Source organism: Puntigrus tetrazona, chromosome 16 (genome assembly GCF_018831695.1).
Source record: "Puntigrus tetrazona isolate hp1 chromosome 16, ASM1883169v1, whole genome shotgun sequence".
NCBI lineage: Eukaryota > Metazoa > Chordata > Actinopteri > Cypriniformes > Cyprinidae > Puntigrus > Puntigrus tetrazona.
Window position 1 is genome coordinate 4,870,145 of NC_056714.1, and position 24,569 is coordinate 4,894,713.

General features: G+C 40.0%; 3 protein-coding genes across 4 annotated transcripts; 2 read left to right on the forward strand and 1 right to left on the reverse strand.

The window, feature by feature from the left end:
* Nucleotides 1-4,758: 4,758 nt before the first annotated feature.
* Nucleotides 4,759-15,591, forward strand: LOC122360358 (protein lin-28 homolog A-like). Its single transcript, XM_043260890.1, has 4 exons — nt 4,759-4,768; nt 5,714-5,889; nt 9,416-9,600; nt 13,338-15,591. Exons 1-4 carry the CDS (start codon nt 4,759-4,761, stop codon nt 13,555-13,557), a joined length of 591 nt encoding a protein of 196 aa, XP_043116825.1. The 3' UTR covers nt 13,558-15,591.
* A 442-nt stretch (nt 15,592-16,033) lies between these two features.
* On the forward strand, nt 16,034-19,416 carry mecr (mitochondrial trans-2-enoyl-CoA reductase). Its single transcript, XM_043261297.1, has 10 exons — nt 16,034-16,303; nt 16,381-16,478; nt 17,217-17,348; nt 17,441-17,584; nt 17,655-17,757; nt 18,111-18,213; nt 18,319-18,392; nt 18,653-18,713; nt 18,797-18,869; nt 18,951-19,416. Exons 1-10 carry the CDS (start codon nt 16,164-16,166, stop codon nt 19,112-19,114), a joined length of 1,092 nt encoding a protein of 363 aa, XP_043117232.1. The 5' UTR covers nt 16,034-16,163; the 3' UTR covers nt 19,115-19,416.
* Nucleotides 19,339-23,963, reverse strand: smpdl3b (sphingomyelin phosphodiesterase acid like 3B). 2 transcript variants are annotated; one of them, XM_043261296.1, is made up of 8 exons: nt 23,742-23,963; nt 22,276-22,489; nt 21,419-21,516; nt 21,207-21,350; nt 20,959-21,128; nt 20,698-20,878; nt 20,443-20,576; nt 19,339-19,996 (listed from the first exon to the last, which is right to left on the reverse strand). In XM_043261296.1, exons 1-8 carry the CDS (start codon nt 23,821-23,823, stop codon nt 19,622-19,624), a joined length of 1,398 nt encoding a protein of 465 aa, XP_043117231.1. In that variant the 5' UTR covers nt 23,824-23,963; the 3' UTR covers nt 19,339-19,621. The 2 variants fall into 2 exon arrangements, with proteins under 2 accessions (XP_043117231.1, XP_043117230.1); XM_043261295.1 differs by having other exon boundaries at nt 22,276-22,492.
* Between the last annotated feature and the right edge of the window lie 606 nt (nt 23,964-24,569).

A 24,569-nucleotide genomic window follows, 5' to 3' on the forward strand; every position in this document is an offset into this window, starting at 1 on the left:
TATAGTTTTAATATGTTGGAATATGTAGTATAAATAAACGTTGTACCTTTGTGTTAAAGAACTGGTTTTGAATAAATAGATAATTAAAAAACATTGTGGTAGAAATGACGTTGCACAAATATAGGCTAAAGGAGGCCCTTGGGTTTGCTGTGGTCCCCGGGCCCTAAGTCTCAATAGGAGAGCTATATAAACTGAACTATGAACTCTGTGCTGTGTTCACTTCTCTTATCTCTGCTCATATTGTCCCAACAAGCTGCTAATCTGAATCAGATGAGTTACAATATATCTAAAGAGTTGAGACTCTAGAGAAATGTTTTCACAGTCGTATAACAGGGTAATTTTTAAAATGTAGTTAAAGTAGAAATGCTTCAAAACGTACAATATTTAATTAGTACAGGTGCATCTGACTAAATTATAATGTCATGGAAAAGGAATTCAACTCAAATTGTGGAACGTGTATTAAATAAACTCAGTGCACGCAGACTGAAGTAGTTTAAGTCTTTGGTTCTTTTAATTGTGAGGATTTTGGCTCCCATTCAACAAAACCCCACCAATTCACTCTCAACAAATTAGAACATGGTGAAACGCCAATCAACTAATCAACTCAAAACAATTCAAAGGTTTCCCGAGTCTTCAAAATGGTCTCTCAGTTCGGTTCACTAGGCTACACAATCATAGAGAAGACTGATCTGACAGTTGTCCAGAAGACAATCATTGACACGCTTCACAAGGAGGGTCAAACATTCATTGCCAAACAAGCTGGCTCTTCACAGAGTGCTGTATCCAAGCATGTTAACAGAAAGTTGAGTGCAAGGAAAAAGTGTGGAAGAAAAAGATGCACAAGCAACTTGGGAACGGACTTGTCAACTTCACAAGGAACAGACTGAGGCTGGGGTCAAGACATCAAGAGTCACCACACACAGACGTGTCAAGAAGTTTTTCTACAGTTGTCTTATTCCTCTTGTTAAGACACTCCTGAACCACAGACAACATCAGAGACATCTTACCTGGGCTAAGAGAAGAAGAACTGGACTGTTACACAGTGGTCCAAAGTCCTCTTTTCAGATGAGAGCAAGTTTTATATTTCATTTGAAAACCAAGGTCCTGGAGTCTGGAGGAAGCGTGGAGAAGCTCATAGCACAAGTTTCTTGAAGTCCAGTGTTAAGTTTCCACAGTCTGTGATGATTTGGGTACAATGCCATCTGCTGGTGTTGGTCCATTGTGTTTTTTGAAAACCAACGTCACTGCACCCGTTCACCAAGACATTTTGGAGCACTTCATGCTTCCTTCTGCTGACCATCTTTTTGAAGATGCTGGTTTTATTCTCCAGCAGGATCTGTCACCTGCACACACTGCCAAAAGCACCAAAAGCTGGTTAAGTGTCCATGGTGTTGGTGTGCTTGACCGGACACAAACTCACCAGACCTGAACCCCAGAGAATCTTTCAGATATTGTCAGGAAAATGAGAAACAAGAGACCAAAAAATGACTTAAACTACTTCAGTGAGTGTGCAGCACTGAATTAAGTTTAACAACTTGAGTTGAGTCACCGAAATAAATGAACTTTTCCTCAACATTCTAATTTATTGAGATGCACCTGTATATTAGTAGCCCTATCTAGGAAACTTTTAAGTGTTTATGTTTGTGCACAAATGCACATACGAAAAGAGACATTTTTGAGACATCTTTGTTTTGTTTTTTTTACATCAACTGATACTATAGCTCTTCATAACATAGATAATGTTCAAGTCATGAGTAGAGTCCTGTGGGAAAAAGCACTGTTGTGTACAATCTACAAATATCTGTGCTTTACATTTACATTTAGTCATTCCGAATTGACTTACAATTGGAAAATACATAAAGAGATTCAGCTTAAAGAAGCAAACAGACAGATGAAGTTGTCGTAATACCTGCCTCAGGCAGTGTTCAAATAAGTACAAGCTGGAAAGGGAAAATAATAATTATAAGAGAGAAGTTTTTTTTGCTGTTCTATATGCAAGCATCAGTGTCTTAAATTTGATACAAGCTGCAACCGGGAGGCAGTGAAAGGAGGTGATAATAAAGAGAGGTGTAACATGGGTTGTTTTGGGCTGCTTGAAGACCAGTCGTTTATTCTGAATCATTTGTAGAGGTTTGACTGTGTTTGCAGGAAGTCCAGCCAGAAGAGCATTGCAGTAATCCAGCCTAGAAGTGATAAAGGCCTGGACAAGAAGTTGTGCAGCATGCTCTGTAAGAAAGGGCAGATCTTTCTGATGTTGTGTAATGCAAATTTGCTCTTTGAAGGTCTTCAAGATTGCACCAAGATTCCCGACTGAAGTTAATGCGGAAATTGTACACGAACCTAGCTAGAGGGTGAAGTCGTGCTGTAGAGCGGAAATGGCCGAGAGGACAAGAAGCTCAGTCTTGGCCAGGTTCAGCTGTAGGTGACGATCCTTCATCCAGGCTGAGATGTCTGATAGGCAGTGTTACGACCCCAAGTAGGTCTAGGGGTACAGGGGTATAACATTTAAAAAGACAGACATTAAAAACGTGCGTATAGTGTGTGGGACAAAGAAAACAGTGCAAACTAATGTACAAGATAATATTTTTTTATTTGAGATCCGGGCAGCTATCGCTGGATCATCTGGTGGAAACAAAAGGTAGAGCTGTGTGTCATCAGCATAGCAGTGGTAGGAGAAGCCATGTGTGTGTATGATGGGACCCAGTGATGTAGTGTACGTGAAGAAGAGGAGGAGACCAAGAACAGATCCCTGAGGAACCCCAGTGACCAGCTGATGTGTTTGGGATATCTCTCCTCCACAGACCACCCTGAAAGACCTAACGGTGAGATTCAAACAAGCGAAGTGGTATACGCATGATGCCCATTGATGAGAGGAGGATCTGAATCATATAAAAAAAAGATGGCAAAACCCATCTGACTAATGGAAAATGCAGAAACATTTTCATTTCATTTTTTAAAGTATTATATTTCTAGTTTAACTAAATAAATTAATAATAACAATAATTTAAAAAAAAATATATATATATATATATATATATATATATATATATATATATATATATACATATATATATATACTATATATATATATACATATACATATATATACTATATATATATATATACATATACATATATATATATATATATATATATATATATATATATAGTGTTTAAGCTTATTTCTATCAGCGTACATTTCATCTTTGTTTGGCCATTTCAAATATCATATTTATCACAAATGGCTCTTTAAATAATTATTTCACAAAAAAACCCAAAAAACAATGTTTTAGTTTGTTATTTATAGATCAGAATGTCTCTTCTCAAACCCCTCGAGATGTGCTGTACACGTGCTTATTGTCTATACAAATGTAATTGGAATTAGGGTTTATTGATAGATGGGTTACTTGTTGCATCTCCATGGCAACAGTCCATTGATCAATCGGCTTGCTGGTTTGATTATCGATTGTTTGGATGGAGGAGGGCAGCTCTGCTTTCTCTCCCTGCATCTCTGATCACAGAATAGTGACGGATGAAACAAACGCGGTTTAAAGAGGTAACGTCCATCAGACCTTCCTTCAGGTCGGTCATCATTCAGAGGATCAGAGCCTGCTGTCTCTGGGCTTTCTCCTGAATTCTTACATCTGACAGTTATTCCACATTCAAGCGAAATTTTAACACCATGAGGATTTTAACTGGTGAAAGAACAACGAAACATTTCGCTAAATATTATTAGCTTTACGCACGCAACTTTGCGCAATGCGTTTCATTAACAATCAGAAACACCATACTTTTATTTTCGTTACTATAATAATAACTAATAATAAACGGCCTATAAATATAATAGGCATATAGCTTATAATAATAATAACACCTGAAATAATGTCGAATAAAGCGATTTATTTTGTGTAGCCTAACATCTGATTTAAATCAAAAGATCGATTAGTTCACATTTTTTCTTAATCACAGATTTATTGTTTCGGTACAATAATGAATGTGTAAAATTAAATCGTGTTGAGTAAAATCTTTTTTTATTCCGCAAGAAAAAAAAATCTCTTCAGCCTTGTTCGTTACGCTGTAATCGGTTTGGCAGGAGTTTGTTTCATAAAGCTAAAATTCATTTAAAAAAATAAAATAAATAGCGAATGATCATATTTAGAATTTGAACATCTTAAACGCGCGTTTGTAAAAATTAAAAACAACAATTAAAATGTAGTTTTTCTTTGTTTCTCATAACCACGTACTAGTTTATACAGCTTTGACGCTGCATTCAGTCCGTGTCGAACATATTTCTATTTTTCTGTGATCAGAACAGAATATTTAAGCAGAATGGAGTGAGCGTAACTTAAGACCGTTTCATTTGGAAACATCTAAAGAGATCTTGTCGTTAAAACGAAACGGTTAATTAATCAGAATTCAGCCGATCGATGACCAATTAAATGTTGAGTACCAGTTAACGAAATGATCGTGCAAATTTTGATCATGTGCAAGCAAACATCTATAAGGTGGGCCCTTGGTCACCTACTGGGGGCCGGCCGTTTGCGCGCTGGTCTCTATGTGTGATTGGCTTGATTTGGACAAAGGGGGGCATCCACTGAGGAATTGGTGTTGGTCATCCTCGAGGGGAGAGTGATTGGGAATCACGTGGACTTGACCGAAACACACAGAGAGAGGGGGTCGAGCGCGAGAAGCATCAGCAGTTCAGAGCAGCCGCCGGAACACCGAGAGGTCACCTGGAGAACCCGAAGAGAGGAACCCATGGCAGAGGGTATGTCAGTGGCTTTTTTGGGGAAGTTCTGGTCCTCTTCGTGAAGGTAGCCCACGTCAAGGTGACGCGGGGGTTGGGGGGCACACTCATTGTCTTCAGCTTTCTTCTCCTCCGAGTGTTTTCTTCTCCGCGCGCGCGCGTGTAAGTGAGGGAACCGTGGAGATCCTCTTTGTTTTGCTCGCGTTCTTCGGAAGACTTTGCCGTGAGGGTGTTTTAATGAGGCTCGAGGGGTTTTAGGCCCTCTCCGGTCGCAGAAGGCAGGGAAGCCGAGCGTGTGGATCTCGTTCGGCTCGACACGGGTTCGGTTTTACACCGGGACTATCAAGGTGAAGTAGCACAAAGTGCCTGACCACGTTTAGACGCATCTGGAAAAGTCTCCACCGCTTTGCACGGGCTTGCCATCGAGGCAAGAGAGCGTGGATAAATTGAGTTTTGAAAATATTCTAAATCTATTTATTGTTGCCACATTCGCGCTACAAGAGTCCACTTCAGATATTTATTCGAATGAACATTGCAATTTCATAGCCTAAATAAATAATACGTTAAATAGTTTGAATCGTTTTATCAACGTCGATACGTTGATGTTGTTACGTCACTATGTAAATTAATTCGTTGCCTCTTTTTTTCCAGTTAAAAAATAAACGAGAGTGATGAATAGCCTACTAAATTGCTTTTCAAGAGACAACAAAATTGTCTGTTAATATGTAAATATGCCCAAAAGAGACGACTAATCAGATGAGTAGCCTATATGGTGCAGATTTACTGTGTAAATAATTTAAAACAACCGGGTGTCATTTTGGCGGCAATTTTTTTATAACGCAAGTTTCGAATGTTTCTGTAACGTTCGATTTTTTTTTTAATTTAAATTTAAATTTCGCCGCCCGCGTGCATACATTTACACTGATGGCGATTTTTAATTTTTTGAATTAATAATTTTTTTTGCAGGAGGCTGTACGAAAACGGAGGAGGAGGAAGGGCAGGCCGCAGAGGAAGACCCTCAGTCGTACCACGGCGTGGGTGTGTGCAAGTGGTTCAACGTTCGGATGGGTTTCGGCTTCCTGTCCATGAGCACAAGAGATGGCGTGCCTTTAGAAAGTCCAGTCGACGTGTTTGTCCATCAGGTACGTGTAGCGTTGAGAAACACGTAGGTCTATCTATCAGTGCGGGCTAAAAGCAGGCTTCTGGGTTGAAGCTCTGTGACCAACAAAAGATTCACGCATTAATGCATTTTGTTCATGGTAGTAATCTTAACAAACGAACGCATTATAAACACAAGTCCCATTTTGCAGCTAGATGTTGCATGAACGTATCTTGAGCTTGAGGGGTTTTAAAAGGTCTTAACAAGTTTCAATTCACTTCCACAAATCTTAAGTCTTAAGTTGATAATGTTATGGAAATGTTTTGCATTGCTAAAAATAATATCATCCAAAGTCTTTTGAATAGAAATAATAAAAGAACGAATGGTTTTAACTAACTTTGTTTGTGGACATTTGTTCTATTTAATCATAAACTTGATCAGTTTAATCGAAAAACGAGACTTATGACATTTAGCTTTAAGAATAAGAAGTTATGTCCATATTCTAGTGTTTGGCAGAGCTTATCAAACTTTATTTATTTATTGGTAAAATGAATGAAAAACCTATTGCGATCTATAGGAAGTTGTATTATCAAATTTTTAGGTGTTTATAAAACGAATGATTGGGTGCTCCCTAGAAATTTAGAAAATTCTTTCATTTATTCCTTCAGTTTGGGCTTTGGGTTTTAATGTGCCTTCACAAAACCTGAAGAAACAGCCGTGTGCACCACAGACCTATTGAGAAAACATCTGACTCGAACGCTGACTTGCTTTGGGTTTTGATCTTCAGAAAGACGTCGCCTCTGCAGCAAACTCTTATTTGCATTGACCACTTTCTCATTTGGAAAGTCGGCAACTCAAAGCAAAAATGAAGTTAGCCCTTAAATATCTTTCGTGGTCTAGACGGCATCACTTCCCAGACAAAGTGTTTGAACTTCTGCATTCGTCCGCTCCGGTGTTCATCTCCCCTTTACCTCTGAAGTCCCGTGTAAGTGTCATGTCTTAAAACAATGCCTGGCCTGTCAGCGATTGCACCTTCAAGGAGGACGCCTTTAATCTTGTTTCCTGCCATAAAGCCATTAGCCAGATACGTGTATGCTATCATTTAGGAGACGTTTTTTTGTTGAGGTGACCAACTGGGTGGCCGTTTGCGTCTCGGAAACCTACTACAGTCCGCAGATTTGCGACTTCATTTACTATAATTTGGCACATTATAGCCGAACCTGAAATATCCAGTTTACACTCACAACTCAGGAACCGATCTCAACGCATTTAGATATTTTACAGGCCGATATATCGGTCCGTCGACGCGTTCCTTAACGATCCACGTGCTGCACACACGTTCAGGCCTCGGCCACACAACATTAACTCCACTGCTCTTTGTGAGAGCGGACAAAAGAAAGAGAGCGTGACAGATCCTTTCTTTATTCGTGCGCTCTTGCTTCCTGTTATGTCACGATCTGCTAGCTCGTGATTTCTCCGTCACCTGTGCGACTGTTACGAATGAACCAATGCATGTCCGTACAGTACGGATGCTCTCTTTTACGCTGCTTTTACTGTAAGGAGAGCTTTAAAGGATGCATCGGGGGGACGTCGGTGGGAGGAAGGGAAGTTGGGGGTTGGGGTGGGGGTCACACGTGTCTAGGGAAATAGGTTAACGGTCACTTTGACCGACACACAATGGAAGTACTTGAAAGGGAACACTGCATCTGCCACAACATAGACGTAACCAGTGATGTTTACACAAAACGTACACATCTACAGACACCTCCAAGGCCATCAAGATCTGTAATAATAGCCCCGTAAGGCCAAACATGACGATCCACCAAATGTGTGTTTGATGCATTGGTCTTATTTCCTACGACCCTATATAAGGCATCAGTGAAAAATAGAATAATACAATTCTTAGTTTTTAGGAGAGTGTTAACAATAAGCTATGTGCTGCATGAACTATACAGCATCAGTTAATTATTAATCATTACACCTATCGCATATTTTCGCAAATGTAATGTTTGCATGACTGTAGACTACTTGTAATTGGAAGAGGGAGATATGAATGCAATTCACAGTCATGGAAAATCTTAATGGTCTCATATGCAAAATACAGTTTCATTAATTTTCCACTTGTTGTGTTCATCGACATTCATGCATTTGGCAGATGCTTTAATCCATTTTTTTTATCAGGTCTATCAATGATAAGGTCTGCGATGTTTTGTGGCAGATGAATGAGTACTGTAAAGCACAGGGTAGCATTGGTTGGCCCGTAAAAGGCTCTCTGTTAAATGAGTAATTCATATTGTTCCATACATGATTAGCTTTCTTTCGTGGAACACAAAAGGTGTATCTTCTGAGGAATATTTACTCTATTCCATGCTACGGCGATAAATAGGAAGCGAGGCTTGCAAACTTCAAAAATAACATAAAAGTGTCCCAAGCCGATATTGATCTGAATTTAAAAAGTGATTTACTTTTAATGTAGTTTTGCATCCTTTTTAAATGTATGCATTTAGCAAACATTTCTATCCAAAGCGGCTTACATTGCATCGAAGTTATACGTTTCCAAGGAATCAAACCCACGACCTTGGAGTTGCTGGCAGCATGCCCTACTGTTTGAGCTCTGAGAAAGTCATTTTTTGAAGCCAGAAAGCTACACTTTCCAAAACGTCACGGGGAATGACCAGGTCTGGTCTGTGTATGTTGTGATATTAATTCAAGTGCAATGGTAAATTGAAAAAGGAGGGGATAAATGTAGAGTGGGAACTGGGTTTAAGCTTCAGTTGTTACTTTGAGATGTGATCTGAATGAGAATTATGAAGGGTTGTCCCTTTTTGATTGAGTCAAAAAATTAAAAAAAGGCGTGGATGAATCGATCACAATTAGAACATGATAACATGTATTTAGTAAACAGATTTTCATTTTATGCTGCCTTTAAGAATTCCTGGAAAAGAGAAAGGCTTTTTGTGTATGGTGTTTTGAATGGCACGAGTGTGAGTAAATGATGTGTGAACTGTCCCTTTAAATAATCAGCTCAGGTGCTCATTTACACTCTGAAACGGGAGCTGGTTCTTCGGGGGGGAACTTGTTCACCCTCAGGATACACTAAAGCCAAGCAACCATGTGAAGAATTTTTCTGGACCCCACAGCATCTTCCCAGTGGTCAGTGAGGGGGATTAAGAGACCTGTGTGTGATGTGGGGGGATGTGTGTGTGTGTGTGTGGAATCTGGAATGCTGTAACCTGGGTCGGGGGATGGTAAGGCATGGGTTTTTCACACATAAATCACTCGCTTTCTCTTTCATATCCCATAAGAACATATCACCGCATTCTCAGCTAGGAATAGTTCACCTAAAAAGGAAAATTTGCTGGAAGTTTACTCCCCCCTCTGTCCGAATTTTAGATGAGCTTGTTTCTTCGTGGGAAAAGATTTGGAGAAATGTAGCATTATATTATAAAAACACCACATTAATCCACACCACTTCGGTCCTTCTGTTGCTTTAATGCTGCGATGTCTTGAGTTCCTGGACGAATTGCTCTTACTGACATAGTTTTTCTGTCCTTGTCTGCCTCTCTCAGAGTAAACTGCACATGGAGGGCTTCCGAAGCCTGAAGGAGGGTGAGGCTGTTGAGTTCACGTTCAAGAAGTCCTCCAAGGGTCTCGAGTCCCTGCGGGTGACGGGTCCTGGAGGAGCTCACTGTCTGGGCAGTGAGAGGAGACCCAAAGGCAAAAGCATCCAGAAACGCCGGGCCAAAGGAGACAGGTGAGTCTTCTCAGAGCTGTACACTCTTTTGTCTTGAAGAACCATTTCGGGCGCCCCAGTGAACAGTTCATTGATCGGAAAAGAACATTATAATAACCCGAAGGACCCTTTTTAACTGTAAGGAACCTTTTATAACCAGAAAAGGTTCCATGAATGGTAACAGTTATTCAATGCCAAGTAAACAGCTTTATTTTAGTGATATGGTGATTGAAATATATAATTTAGCATTTTTACAACTAGGGCATTCGGCATGGTTTCCTCTTCATTACTAAGACGCAAGGGTCTTTCATAACTTATCAGCAGCTTTATTTTACGTCTTGTGCCATTAGAAAGCCTTCTTTGGATGATCCAACCCTATTCCACGTCATATAAATGTCAAATAAAAAAACTAATTTATAATGACATAATAGAAGCAACCAGATGTCCTATTTTGACATGGAATCTGTAATTATAAAACTCAGTTCTGAACTTCAAATGTTTAATATAAATGTCATTGTGGACACTTTGTATTACTACTTAAAGTGTACATATTATTACCAAAATAATACATATTTATAAACCACTTTGATTGTAAGGCTTACAGTGTCCAGTTTTTCAATAGAATTGATTGTATAACAGTGTAATTTATTGTTAATTAATTTAGCTTGAGGTGCAGTTGTCTAATTCAGCATTTCTAATAAAATACAATATGTATAATACAGCAAGTCGTTCATTGTGGCATTTACAGCAGTGTTCATTTTAAATGTCTAAATTAAATGGCTTCAGAATTATGATTTAACATCACTGGATTAATCAGAAGAGATTCAGTTAAACCAACAATGATCATTTATTTTATATTACAGGTAGAAAAGTATGTAATCCTTTAGGTAAAAAGAGCTTTTTAGCACTTCTTACGGCGCGTGGGTCTTTCTTCAACATCAGCGTGTAGCACTATGGGTGTATGTTTTATTAGCCCACAGGGAGAGCTTGAAGCCCTCGCTCTGATCTCTCCAAAAATGTGTTTTGGTCACCTCACCCCTCTCCCCAGTCCCTCCCTTCCCCCTCCTGTGGCCTGGGTTAGAGCTGCACGGACAGGCTGTCGATGTGACCCGGATCAATAGCTGTTTAAAACGCCTGGTCACTGATGCATTTATACCTGATGGATATCCCCCAATCCTGAGGCTGTTGTTTACAAAGAGCACTCGGTATCTACATCCAAACATCAGCTGCAAGCATGCAGTTAAGCATATGCCAGAATGATGGTACATTTGATTAGAGAAGGTTGTGTTTGCATGCATAGAGCGGGACGTTTTTCACTTTTTGCTAAAAATGTTTTCCCCGAATGGTATCGTTTCTCAGCTGGAAGTTAGAGGCGTATCATGTGGCCCATCGGTCAGTCCGTTCTGATTACTGTGAAAGACACTGTGGTGACAGTATCAGATCGTTGTATCCTCAAAGGGTCTTTCGAGGCTTGCGTTCAATACATCCCTGGAGCGTGTTGCCCCTTTAAGAAAACCACATCTGTCCATCATGGTTATTCATTCATTTGAGTGGACTCTCTGCGTTGAGCTTCATTGTTTTACTGAAGCACCCTTTGTGAAAAAGAAGTACACTGTTGCAATCTTTTTACAGAAATTATGTACTTTAAAAGAATGCACTTAAGGATGTAACATTTTCAAACACTTATAAAGCTTATAAAATGAAACAACAATATATTATAGTTAACCTTTATATGTAGTTAGTCTCTGATACTGAAGTCATGTATACTTGTAAAAACACGCTTGTAATGATGAAATCGCATTCATTTTAAATGTAACATCAATGAATTCACTCCAATTGAGATTTTAATTCTGTATTTTACATGCGCTTTAGTATGTTAATCATAAGTGTACTTCTTTAAAGCATGAGAAATGATTATTGGAAGATCAGCAGTTTGACATATGCTTTTAAAAAGTGTACTTAAATATGAAAATGCCCCTTTGCAAGTACACTTAAGTGTCTTTTGATTCTTTTCGTGTTTTCTGCAAATACAGTCTTTTGGAGGAAAAAAAACACTTTAAGATTTGAAGAACACTACAAGTGCACATTCAGTGCAATTAAACACGCTCCTTTTTCACAGGGGAGAGCAGAATGCTTGACTTCAGGATGTGGAGGAGAAAACGCTGCAGTTTATTTAATTGATAACAGATGAAGGTGCCCGAGAGAGGTCAGGGGTCAGGATTGCCATGGAAACCGCATGTGTTTAGGGACTGGGTGGGGTTTTGGGGGTTAGGACGGCAAGAGGTCACAGTTCATAGGTTGCTGCTGCGGCTTTTTTCAAACAAAGGCCATTATTGCCTTCTGCACGCTTGGCCTGCTGTCCGTCCGTGCCGCGTGATGAAGGCCTCGGGTCAGTGCCTGCAAACCACCAGAAGCCACTCTAGTGTCCCCCAAAAGTCCCCTGTGCCCTGCGGTCACCCACATGACCTCAGCTGAGTGGACATCAATGCAGCAGCGACTGCCCCATACCAGGCACCCATATGCCACTGGGAGCTCCTCTAAATAACAATGTCAACTCTGACAGCCTGGGCATGAATGGACATTCAGGAAAACCTGTTTCAAAGTACACACAGTGGTTTTATTTATAGCAGTGTTTTGATTTAATTGGAATATTTGCTCACTCTGATAGCAGACATTAAACCTACAAAAGCCTATACGCATCTTATTTGATACACAAATTTCTGATTAAATCTTTTTGTTCTTTGGCTTCTGTTGTGATTGATAGTTTTTAACTTTTTATCAAGTGAAATGTCTTTTATTTTAAGTCCACCTGCAGCTAGCGCTTCATGCGTCTTTTTTAGCTGCGAATTCTACAGATTTAGTAATATTTCTAGATACACACTTAGTTGACTTACTTGATTATCCATACACCATTTTTTAGAACAATCATGTTCAAACGTGAGTCTCAAATATTAGCATCAGGCTTTTGAGGAAAATTATTTCTTCGTCTTTCAGTCAGTGTATTACATAAAACCTTGACCATAAAACCAGTCCTATAAATATCATCTCACTAAGACATTAATTCATGCATTTAGTCATTCTGTGAGCATATTTGACGAAACCTAATTTAATCTCACATGAAAGAATTTAGAATGACCTGATTTTTGTTGTAAGTGTATGTGACTTTCTTCTTTTAGACGAATCAAATTGGAGTTATATTAAAAACTATATATTGTCCAGACTCCTCCAAGTTGGTCCATGGAGATAAATGGGTGTTGGCTGTATATTCTTCGGGAAAGATGTTAAATGAAGTATGTGCATCTGTAATAAAACGTCCCTCACATGCCTCCAGTGGGTGAATCAAGTCCTGTAAGATAAATATCCATGTTTCGAATTTAAAAAACACTTTTGACTGTGGAGAGAGAAATATGGATTGCGTTTGAAATATGGATGTTTTTCTCACAGAAACACAAGGATTTGCTACAGGAGGTTTTATTCACCCACTCGAGCCATGTTTTATTACGTTTGAGTGCGCTTTATTTAACACGTTTTGAACTGTTATGCAATAGTGCTAGAGCTCAAAAGTGCCAAGGCCAATTTTTAACATAACTCTGATTGGATTCGACTGAAAGAATAAAGTTGCCTACACCTAGGATGCTTCGCAGGTGAGAAAAACACAGCCTAACTTAACCCTTCTGTAAGTCACTTAAGTGATTTTGTTCATAATGGTGATTGTTTTATTTATTGTAAGTACGTTTCTTATTCGAACTGTCCCGCAGGTGTTATAATTGTGGCGGTCTGGACCACCATGCCAAAGAGTGCAAGTTGCCTCCCCAACCCAAAAGATGCCATTTCTGCCAAAGTGTCGCACACATGGTCGCCAACTGCCCCGCCAAAGCCCAGCAGTCCTCTCAGGGGTTTCAGGAGAAGTCTGGCGGTTTCAAAGAAGAGAAATCGGAGCACAGCCATTCCCCGCCACCCGCAGGGAGCGCCGACTGAGACGGCAGAGGACGCCGGGACGACGCTTAATAAACCAATCATATCACTATACTGGAAAGACAAATGCTAATGCTGCTGTTGGAACTCCCTCAGGTCTATAAGAGCAACAGATGAGAAGAATGTAACGTTTTTATTGGTTTAACACTCAGGAACAGAGCTGCTCTCAGGAATTTCAGTACAATGTTTGGTGCGCAGAAGTAGCTATCTCATATCTCATTCGGGGGACGTTTACACGACAGCGGTTTGCTAAAAACGCAAATGTTCTCCTTTGCGTTTTGCTTTTTAAGTTTTTAATAGACAAAATGATCCCCGTTTACACTAATCCACGTAAAAAACCTGAACATGCTGTGTTATGCATGCCAGGCCAGTAGTTGGCGATATCACTTTGTAAAGAAACACTATGCACCTGCAAACATACGCATTTTTACATACTGGCGCATGCCTACAGACTGGACCCGTTATGAAATTAGCATTGCAAAGTCATTTTTGCGGCTTACAGCGAGAAAATAATGGTATTGTTTTAAAAAAATAGCTTTATACTTTTGCATTTTCATTTCCCGTTTTAACGAATGGCCAAAACGCATCGAAAACAGCATCGTGTAAACGGCCCCTAGTGATTTTAAAAAGTGTTTTCTCTACTGAGCTTATCCACAAGTAATATACTCAAAACAAAGATCTTATTCTTACAGATTATTGACTGATTGATGCATTTGAATGTTTCTTGTATCTCTTTTAAGAAAACGCTTTGGCGGTGTTTTGGGATGGGTTTACGTTTTTTGAAGATTTGGCGATTGCCAGTTTCGCAATAGACTGTCCTGATCACCAGGGACCAATTGAATGTTCAACCGCTGACCTGGCTCTCTCAACCAGCGGCTTATTTTACACATGTCCGAATCCGTCGTTAGTGACCTGCGGTTATCTTCAAACAATATTAGACATGAAAGTAAATAATCAATCACACTTTTATCTCTAAACTTCAGTCTGCAGTCAAATCTCGGCTCGGTGTTTGCTATCTTGTCTTAAATGCTGCTGATCTGCGTGTCTGCTAGCAATATATTTTGTTATTTGTCTTTGACAATTGGCCTCAGGGGTTTCTCGGAGAAAGATAGAGATATAAGTTATTCTTTTGAACAAATGTTGCCCGTTCCTACGTCGATGGTGAAGACATCGGCTCCTTTCTCTAGCTGCCTGTATTGTTTGGAATGTATTTAACAGCCTTTTACTCCCATTTTACAGGAGAGCTGAAAGACTTTAAGACATATTTAATATATATACGTATATATATATATATATATATACATACTGTTTATGTAAACCTTTTATTAGCATTTGCGCATAGTATTTATTTATAGCATCGTGTTCTGCATCTTCTCCGCAATGTAAAAGAGACTCGGGCTCCTACCTCAAGTATCGTTTCCTAAAATACCTCAACCGTCATGTGCCACGAATCAGCCGATATCGCTGAATTGATATGTGTGTGTTTGTGTCGTATTGCACTGATTTTGTTACATCGTGGAGCATTGTGATTTCTCTCCGTCTGTGTTGAAGTCTGCATTGCACTCTGCCTCATCTTTACAGATTTATGCTTTATTTTCCAGTCGCTGTTTGACCTATAAATGCCTTTTATTTCAGTGTTGAATCATGACTGAACTCAGGAAGTAGGCTACGTCGGATTACTCAAGGAGTGTGAGCAAGACACCATTTGTGACATGAATTTTATTATTTTATTATTATAGCTCCTTACATCATGATCGCTCTAATTATTGAGATTTGTGGATCAAGCAGGAAAGTATATCCTATCTAGAATGTTGTGGTTGTCTCTTAAATAAACTGGAAACATAACGATATCTAATCCATTCCTTTATGCAATAAGTTTTAAGTTCATGTTTTCGTTGTATTTAATAAAGAAGAAATCATACCAGTTTTGCACCATTTAGATGTACTCATGCTGTTTTTGACTATCCTGTTGAACTTGGGAATCACTTATTGAACTTTTGAATGTAATGTGAAGTTTTCAATGGTTTTGTCATTAATAAATTTAGTGGGATATAACAAAAAGACCGGCTACGACGACTTCTCTGAATATTTCATTTTTGGGTGAACATAATGTGTTTTTTGTTATTACAATCTCTACATTTATACTGTTTTCCCTAACTTGTTTCAGCCTTCCGTAGTGACTTGCGAACGAGCAGTAGTTTAACAAAAAAAAAAAAATCAACTGCGCGTATATTACAAACTTGGCGGTAATTTCCCGAATTTAAGTTTAGCGCGGCGTCACCTCATGAATTTCAAATTGCGCGATGTGATCAGGCTCTCCTGATTGGCTAAAAGACAGGCGTTGGCGAGTGGGCGCTGGTCAGTCCGGCTAATTTTAGTTTGATAAAAACGTCATAAGGGGCGTGTTGTGGCTGGACCGTCCATGACGTGCGCGATGTCGCAGCCGTTGCTCATTAATATTCATGAGCAGAGTCTTCGTCTGTACTAAAGGCTTTACGGTAGCAACATGGCCGCTTCCTTCGGAGTAAACATGGACTTATGCTCCCTTTAGCGTATTTAAACGTTGTAAGGCTATGATATTTTGATATCGGACATATCACAGATTCGAAATGAAACTGTCTCTTTTATTCCGAGGACGTCGCGTTTACCGGACAGCTGTCCTCCTTAAAAACAACTACTCTGTTTCTGCAGCCAGAAACAGCACTGCGCTTTTGTACAGAAACCACGGCGAGCCCTCACAAGTCGTCCAGTAAGCATGCCATAACTACAGACAGTAACGTGTTGACAGTTTTCTAAAGTTAACAGCGTTTTCTGCACGATTGGCAGGTTGGAGTCATTGGTTTCGCCTCAAATGGGACCTGACAGTGTCCTGGTGAAAATGCTGGCGGCTCCCATCAACCCCTCTGATTTAAATATGATCCAAGGCAAGGACAAAGCGTTGAATACTTTGAATCAAATGATGCATTTCCTAAACAATGTCCCTTATTAGTGGACAACTGCAAGTCACTGAAAGACGTGGTGAAGTAGCACAGGACATAGAGATACATTTTTACCCAAAATCAAATGGTAGTGAAATTATATTTTGACATTTATTAGGATTTCATTTTAAGCACATCTCTCCCCGAATTCCATTACCTTTACATTTCTGGATGATTCACGTGTTTTTATAATTTCCATCCTTCTCAGTTTTAGATATTTACTTGTTATTAGTGCTGTCAAACAATTAATCTCATCCAATATACGTGATGTGTACTATGTAGCCTATATTTATTAAGCATATGTAAAGACGCACATATTTAGAAAAATATATACATGTATTTATATTCATATAAATTACATCACAAATATATTTAATATACAATTGTACATTTTTTCTTGAATATATGCATGCACGTATGTACATAATAAACATACACGCGCACCTATGGAGCAAACACTTATTTTGGATGCAATCCAATCGAAGCAAGTCTAGATGAATGGTGTTGTTTTTAGTTAATATCAAATATAAATAGTTTAATATTTAAAATGCATTTAATCTCTTTTTATCTTTCTGCATTGCATATTTAGAATTGAGTGAAAAATCCGGGCTATTTCTTTCTGTCAAGCAGGAAAACTTTGACTTAACGTCTTTTTTTGCGTGTTCGCCCGCTGTCATCGAACAGGCACGTATGCCATCTTGCCTGAGCTTCCAGCGGTGGGGGGTAACGAGGGCGTGGGTGAGGTGGTGGAGGTGGGTGTCGAGGTGAAGACGCTCAAGGCGGGCGACCGGGTGATACCAAGGGATGCCGGCACAGGTGAGCATTCGGTTGAACCTCGTAAGCCTGGTTTAGTCCGTGTGATCAACAGCAGCCCCTGATCTGTAACACCCCTGCGTCGATGTGCGCAGGAACGTGGAGAACCGCCGCTGTTTTGAAGGCGGATGACCTGGTGACTCTGCCTAAAGACATTCCTGTACTGTCTGCTGCCACTTTAGGAGTCAATCCCTGTACAGCTTTTAGGATGCTCACAGACTTCGAGGAGCTCAAACCAGGTCGGCGGCGCTTTGCTTTATCCGAACCGCTCACCGCACAACGGGGACTTTACTTATCTCTGCGTTTTAGGAGACACGGTCATCCAGAACGCAGCTAACAGCGGAGTCGGGCAGGCCGTTGTCCAGATCGCTGCCGCTAAGGGCATTCAAACCGTCAACGTCGTCAGAGACAGGTAAAATCGACTTTCACCCGAAATTAAAATTCGCTCACGGAGCCCAGGGATACTCTGTGAATGGGTGCCGTCGGAATAAAGTCCCAAAAGCTTATAAAAACATCAACTGATAGCCAAATAGCTATTTTGGTGTAGCTTTAAACTACTGTTCATGTTGCCTTTCTAAATCTGGGATGTCTGTAATGATTTGAAAGTAATTCATTCGTACTTGACAAAATAGCGCGGAAAGAAAAGTTGTGTCGTCGCTGGAATACATGGAGATGCTCTGAGAGTCAAACTGACCTTCATCCTTCTTCTCAAATCTGGGTCTGCGCTGTTACGAAGAACTTAAAGTGCTAGTTTGTGTTTTGTAGGCCTGACCTGCAGCAGCTCTCTGACAGACTGACAGCGCTGGGAGCCACGCACGTCGTCACTGAAGAGAAGCTAAGACGACCGGAGATGAAGGAGCTTTTCAAGGTTAGTGTCTGAGACGTTCTAGTCCACATTTGACTTGTCTGTAAGCGAAGCAGGATATGAAATCAATCTGCGGCTTGAGAGAGATTCTGTGTTTGGTTTCAACAGTCGTGTCCTCGGCCCAAGCTAGCTCTGAATGGAGTTGGAGGAAAGAGCGCTACGGAGATGTTACGTCATTTACAGTAAGTGGCTACATTACCTAAACAGACAGCGCAAACGGTGTCCGACTACTTCTGTAGTGACATACCTGAAACATATGACCTTGGTTTATGGTGAAAACTGGTAACCATTACTTCCATAGTTGGAAGGAGGCCTTTGCGTCAACTGCTGTTTTGAAGCATAATCCGAACCAGCCAGAAAAACATTACAAACTATGACTTGAAAGCTTGATAAAGACTGTATGGGGTCTGTAAATGAACAAATAAGGGTCTGTGTTCCTCAGAAACGGAGGCAGCATGGTGACCTACGGAGGGATGGCCAAACAACCGGTCACTGTTCCAGTGGTGAGATTGAGTCTTCTCTGAACCCTATAATTCTCCTGGGAGGTTTATGTAGTCTTGACGATCCTATAATGTGGTGTCTTCAGAGTGCGCTGATCTTCAAAGATGTGAAAATAAGAGGTTTTTGGGTGACGCGGTGGAAGAGGGACAACAAACACGGTGGGTGTCTCCAGTCTAGCGTAGCCAACGAGGCTGTCGTTGTACGAGGATCAAGAGTTTAATCTAATACGCTCCTGATAGATGAAGACGCCTTACGCAGCATGCTGGATGAACTCTGCGTCCTGATCCGCGCCGGGAAGCTGACGGCTCCAGCTTGCACTGAAGTGCGCCTTCAAGACTTCAGAAAGGCCCTGGAGAACGCCATGAAGCCGTACGTCTCCACCAAACAGGTTTTTGTCATGTGACTCTGTATGTGCGTAATCAGATCCAGTCAGCTGTATTAGCTTTGATTTTTAAAGCTCTGGCGTTTATTGTATACTAGGTATTTATGAGCATGAGACGTCACTCTATAGTGACCTCATACAGATAATGTACAGAGCATGAGCTTGACTAGCTGCCAAGAAAGACTGAGCGTGTGTCACATGGGGCATATGCTAAATGTCATTTATAAGATGTTAATGAACAACCATTTTTTCGAGGTGGACAACGTTTTTATTGTGTAAGAGCACATGCACGTGGAAACACATTAAAGTCCTGGATGCCTCAACTGATGTGTGGCACATAATTGATCATGCATGGGGAAAAAAAGTCACAGCCTTCCCCAGTTTATTGATTCTTTGGGTTCTCTCAAAGGCACGAGATGAGCATTCATTTGCAGATGTTTTAATTTTGTTTCCACACTTCACACGCAAATCAAACAGTTCGGTAAATAAATACATTTCAGTTAAAGTACTTAATGGTGTCGTTCACACTCATGCACCGGTCGGAAGGCCTAGCAGGCTGAGGGTGAGTGACAGCAGCAGAGGAAGCAGCAGCAGCGGGGCAGTGGGCGGAGCTCCCTCCTTCAGCACGCACCGCTCGTACGCGTCGAAGTCCACCTCCCTGATGGCGCACACGTGATCGACGCGGCAGTCGGCGCCGCACTCCGTCAGGTCGTAGTTCACGGAGTTGAACTCGTAGTACTTCTGCAGATAACGGCCGTCGCTGGATATCCGCTCCATGGCGCGGTGCATGGAGGCGGGAGAAGCGTCGGGGACACGAAACGCCTCCGTCATCCGGTACTCCTTCTCCCAGCGCTCGCGCGCCACGTTCGAGTACGTCAGGTTCATGTAGTAGGTCAAGATATCCTTCAGGGAAAAAAAAAAAGGCAAATGAGTGTGCTATTGTAGCACCGTTTTTCTTTTCACCTCAATTTGCAACATTGAAGTTTATAAAAATTTAAAATTTTGAGGTATTTTAAAATATATTTTAATAGAAGGCAGTTATATCAAATAAAAAAAAACTAAACAAAATCTGACCCCAAACGTAGTTTAAACTTTAGATGGTAATAGAATGACAAGTCAGCTTTAATTAAAACCAAAACTAAATAAAAAAAATGTTATTTGCAATTAACATATATATATATATATATATATATATATATGTGTGTATATATATATATATATATATATATATATATATATATATATATATATATATATATATATATATATATACCCTTTTTTATAGCTTATTGTCAAAACAAATAATAAAAACAGCATAGACATATAATAAAATGAGTAAAACCTGATACCTTGATCAAAAGTGTTTTGGTGTCATACTCGAAGACTCGTATTCCAGGGTTGTTTCCTCCATCTCTGACACCAGGTAATGTTGTTATCCAGGGTGTCACTCCTGGAGTCAGGAACATTGCACTTGCGGGAGATCCTGTAAAGGGATAGTAATAGCCTCTAGTTTACAATCAAATTGTGAAAGGCATCTTTACTTAAAAAAGTAAAAATGTTGCCATGACTACTATCTGAGATGAAATGTTTGTAGATGGATGTACCTTTCGAGCTGTAGAAGACGCGGAAGCTGTCGGTGTGATGATGCCCAAAGAACTGGCCCTGTATGACAGCGCTGTGCTTCTGGATGAGATCTATATAACGCTTATTAAACTCCTTTCTGAACCAGGCTTTATCTCTCTTCTTCTCGAAAAACCCTGGAGGGACGTGGCCGATGATGTAAACCTGGGAGACAGAACAAACACTCTTCACGTGGAGGGCTCACACATGGATGAACTAACAACCCGAAGCTTCCCGCTCCCAACCTTCTCGTTGTTCTTAGCTGCGTCCTGAAGCACTCTATCGGCCCAGCTGAACTGATCCGCGGGGTCTTTGATGTTTTCCGTCACTTTGTTCTGATCGTAATAGAGGTTTGTATTTAGGACCACGACTCTGAAGCCGGTTTGATTCAGCAGCTTCTCTGTGTAATATCCGCCTGCCAAAGACAAAAATGGAGTTAAAGCTCAGCTATATAATTGATGTATGGCACAATCTTTGAGTGTGTTGTTGATACCCGTTTTAAAGGTTTCTTTTGATGCAGCGTGTAGCCAGTCGTGCCACAGGTTTGCGGTTTGCTCATAAATGACGTTTTTTCCCGGGGGCATTTGGTTCTTTGGATGGTAGTCATGATTTCCCATCGCAGAGTACACCTTGGTATCTAAGGACGTACAAATGCGAAATGAGTTTCACGGACAAACGCAGCAAACAAGCAATCGTGAAACTTACTGGGAAAAGTGTTTTTTATGATGCGCGTGAGATTGCCGATTATACGCAGGACAGGTTCGACTCCCAGCTGCTCGTCGGGGACATGAGGCGTATCGTCTCTGTGAAAAACAGTCAGAATTAGATTTCATTACATAATCCACTGCGTAAGAAATATATGACTCACCTACCTACAGTACAGGACAAACACTCGACGCAACGTGACTTGTACTACATACTTGTTGGCTAATTTTCTCTCGCTGTGCATTTTATATGAATGCACGTTTTATGTATGCTTACAAAACTAGGTTCAAGCATTTAATGTTCAAGCTCAAGTAAAAGCCTTTCAACATTTTTGGACTGGCAGTGTAACTGAACAACTATTTTGCTCTTTTAAAACGAGTAATAATTGAACAATGCATTGATTTAATAATTCACATTTTAGCTAAAAGGTAAAAGGTCTCTCAAGATATTATCACGTTTTATTCTACAACATAAAATGAATCAACCCTGTCGGGCATCAGACATTGTGTCGAACTGATAAAGTCATCTAATCACTAGTCGCTTTCATAGCCTCGTGTTAATAATCAACTATTCTAACTCAACGAACGCTTTTTAAATAAAGACCGACAGATTTGTTGAAGCTCAAGTGACCGTGATTTAGCTTTTATACCTGCGGATTGTATTTAAGACTTCAAAAGCCCCAAATTGTGACGATGCTGAACAAACGTGTAAGAACCATAACCTTTTGCCCGGACCACAGTAATCCCAAAACCAATGGAAAAAACCTATTAGGACCCAGGGTGATGCCAACTTATACGCTGGCCAACGAAAATACACTTAGGACAGTCTTGTGAGTTATGAGGACGCTCAGCACAAACCCGGTCCAGATGATGAAGTCCGGGTCAGGCAGGATCTCTCTCATGGCACTCAATGTCGAGTTTATCAGAGTCCACGGGGAATCACAGGAATAATCTCCAAATCTGCCTGCGTTTGGGGTCGGACGGCCTCCACTAGAAGCACATTTCGATGCAGAGCTGCTCCCTGCGTCGTAAGAAGGATCCCAGTGGAGGTCTGAGATGTGCCAGAAATAACCTGCTGTGGAGAACAACTGTGGTGATATATTAAGCAGGATATATCTGAAGACTACGTATGTATTACGGTCCACTGAAAACTCAAGATTTCACCCCTGGCCTCGTTGGAAATACTTGTCCCTACATACATTTCCGCAACCTTGCCGCACGCTTCACTGCATTTTCAAAGTGAAATGTTTAATATGTGAGTCTGGCATGGTTTTATTACATTGGTATGTATTTATGTTGCTTAAGGTATGCTTTGCGGCGGTTCAGAATTCATGGATGTAGCGAGTGTTGCTAATGATTAATGCTCTGTCATATTGGAAATATCCCTCCACCAAACCACGCTGTTTGAATTTTTTTACGTGGATTTGAGATGTTTTGTTGAACTGCAGTTTCAGGCGAGCTAACGACTAAACCTGCTAAATTATATCACTTTTTTTTTAGTTTTGCAGAAATATATGAAGAGGGACGTATTTACAATGAGCTTAGGTTGAAGAAATAGGCTAAAAACACTACATTTTCAAAAATGGGACAGCTTTGAAAGATCTTTTTTAGATCCATTCAGCCGATCTCTGGGTCTGAAAGAGCACTTTAAGCAGCAGCTTAGCATAGATCATTGAATTCGATTAGACGGTTAGCATCACACTCAAAAATGACCGAAGAGTTTCGATAGTTTTCCTATTTAAAACTTCTATAGTTATGTCATGTGTTAAGATGGCGGAAAATGAAAAGACGATTTTTCTGGATGTGGCCAGGAACTATATTCTCATTCCAATAATCTCAACGAGCCTGAATGAAATGGTATGGCAGTTGGAATCAGAGCATAGTTTTTAGTGTATTTCTCCACTAATAAACTAGGAAGCATTTTAAGCTTCACAGTTAAACCGACATCAAACAATGCTATGCTTTTGCAGGCCAGTTCCTCTGCTTTAAGTCAGTTTGTAGAAAAAAAATGCATACATGTAACCTGGAAAACAATTTTGGAGACTACTGCTAATACGTTATTGTCATTTAAATATATATAGTAATGATTCAAATACACAAAAACAACAGCACAACATTCGTCCACAGCATATGGGAGTCATTCTGCCATTTTGTACTGACTAACAGTTACATAACTTTTCCAACTTTTCATATTTGTCTTCTCACTGCCTTCACATCAGCTTTAGAAACTGCCCGTTCTCAAGCTGTAATGAATTCATAAAGACGATCCACCGCTGAAAGGCTGAATACACAGTTGATCTTATCTGAAACTACTCGAAGCGTACCTTTCATCGCGCTGCTTCCGCCGGCGAAGGCGAAAATGTTGAGAAGAATCATTTTCCAAACGCATGCCATTGTCAGCTTCATGTAATGCGCGTGAGAGATCCAGAGACTCTGATCTGACTGCTGTAATCCTTCATAAGACGCTAATTTCACAGCCGCCAATAAACTGAGAGATAAGATAAGTCAGCTGGAGCAAATAAACAGCCAGCCCCCTGTTTTAATGGCATGCGTGCTTGTTCGGACAGCTGTTACTGCGTGCAAGAAGAAATAAACGTGTTGCACATTCATTGACTCTGCAGTCAACGTTCTATTTTAGTGAGCTGCTATTAGACGTGCCTGTAATGATCAAGTAGTGGCTTTACTTTTATAAAACGAATATTGTAAAGAATTTGAGATCTGTTCACAAATCTACCAAAAATCAGTGTTAAATCCTTTTTTAAGGAGATCAGTGGCATGTGAATATTATGATGAATATTGTACTTGATTAACTACTTCATACTTCGGAGTTTGTACTTCAGTACTGTTCTAAAAAAAAAAAAAAATCTTTTTAGTAAACATTTAATTTTATTTAATTGAAAATCGAATTATTGTACATAAATGGATATTAAATGGCACATTCATATTTGATCTGATTAATATTTTAATTCTCCATATACCACAGTAGAGCTAATAAGTTCATGTTTTTTTCAGCAAGGATGCGTTAAATTGATTTGTAGTGACAGTAAAGACATTTATGATATTACAAAAGACTTCCGTTTTAAATAAATGCTGTTCTTGAACCTATTTTCATCAAAGCATCAATTGAATTGTTTTCAGTGTTGATAATAATT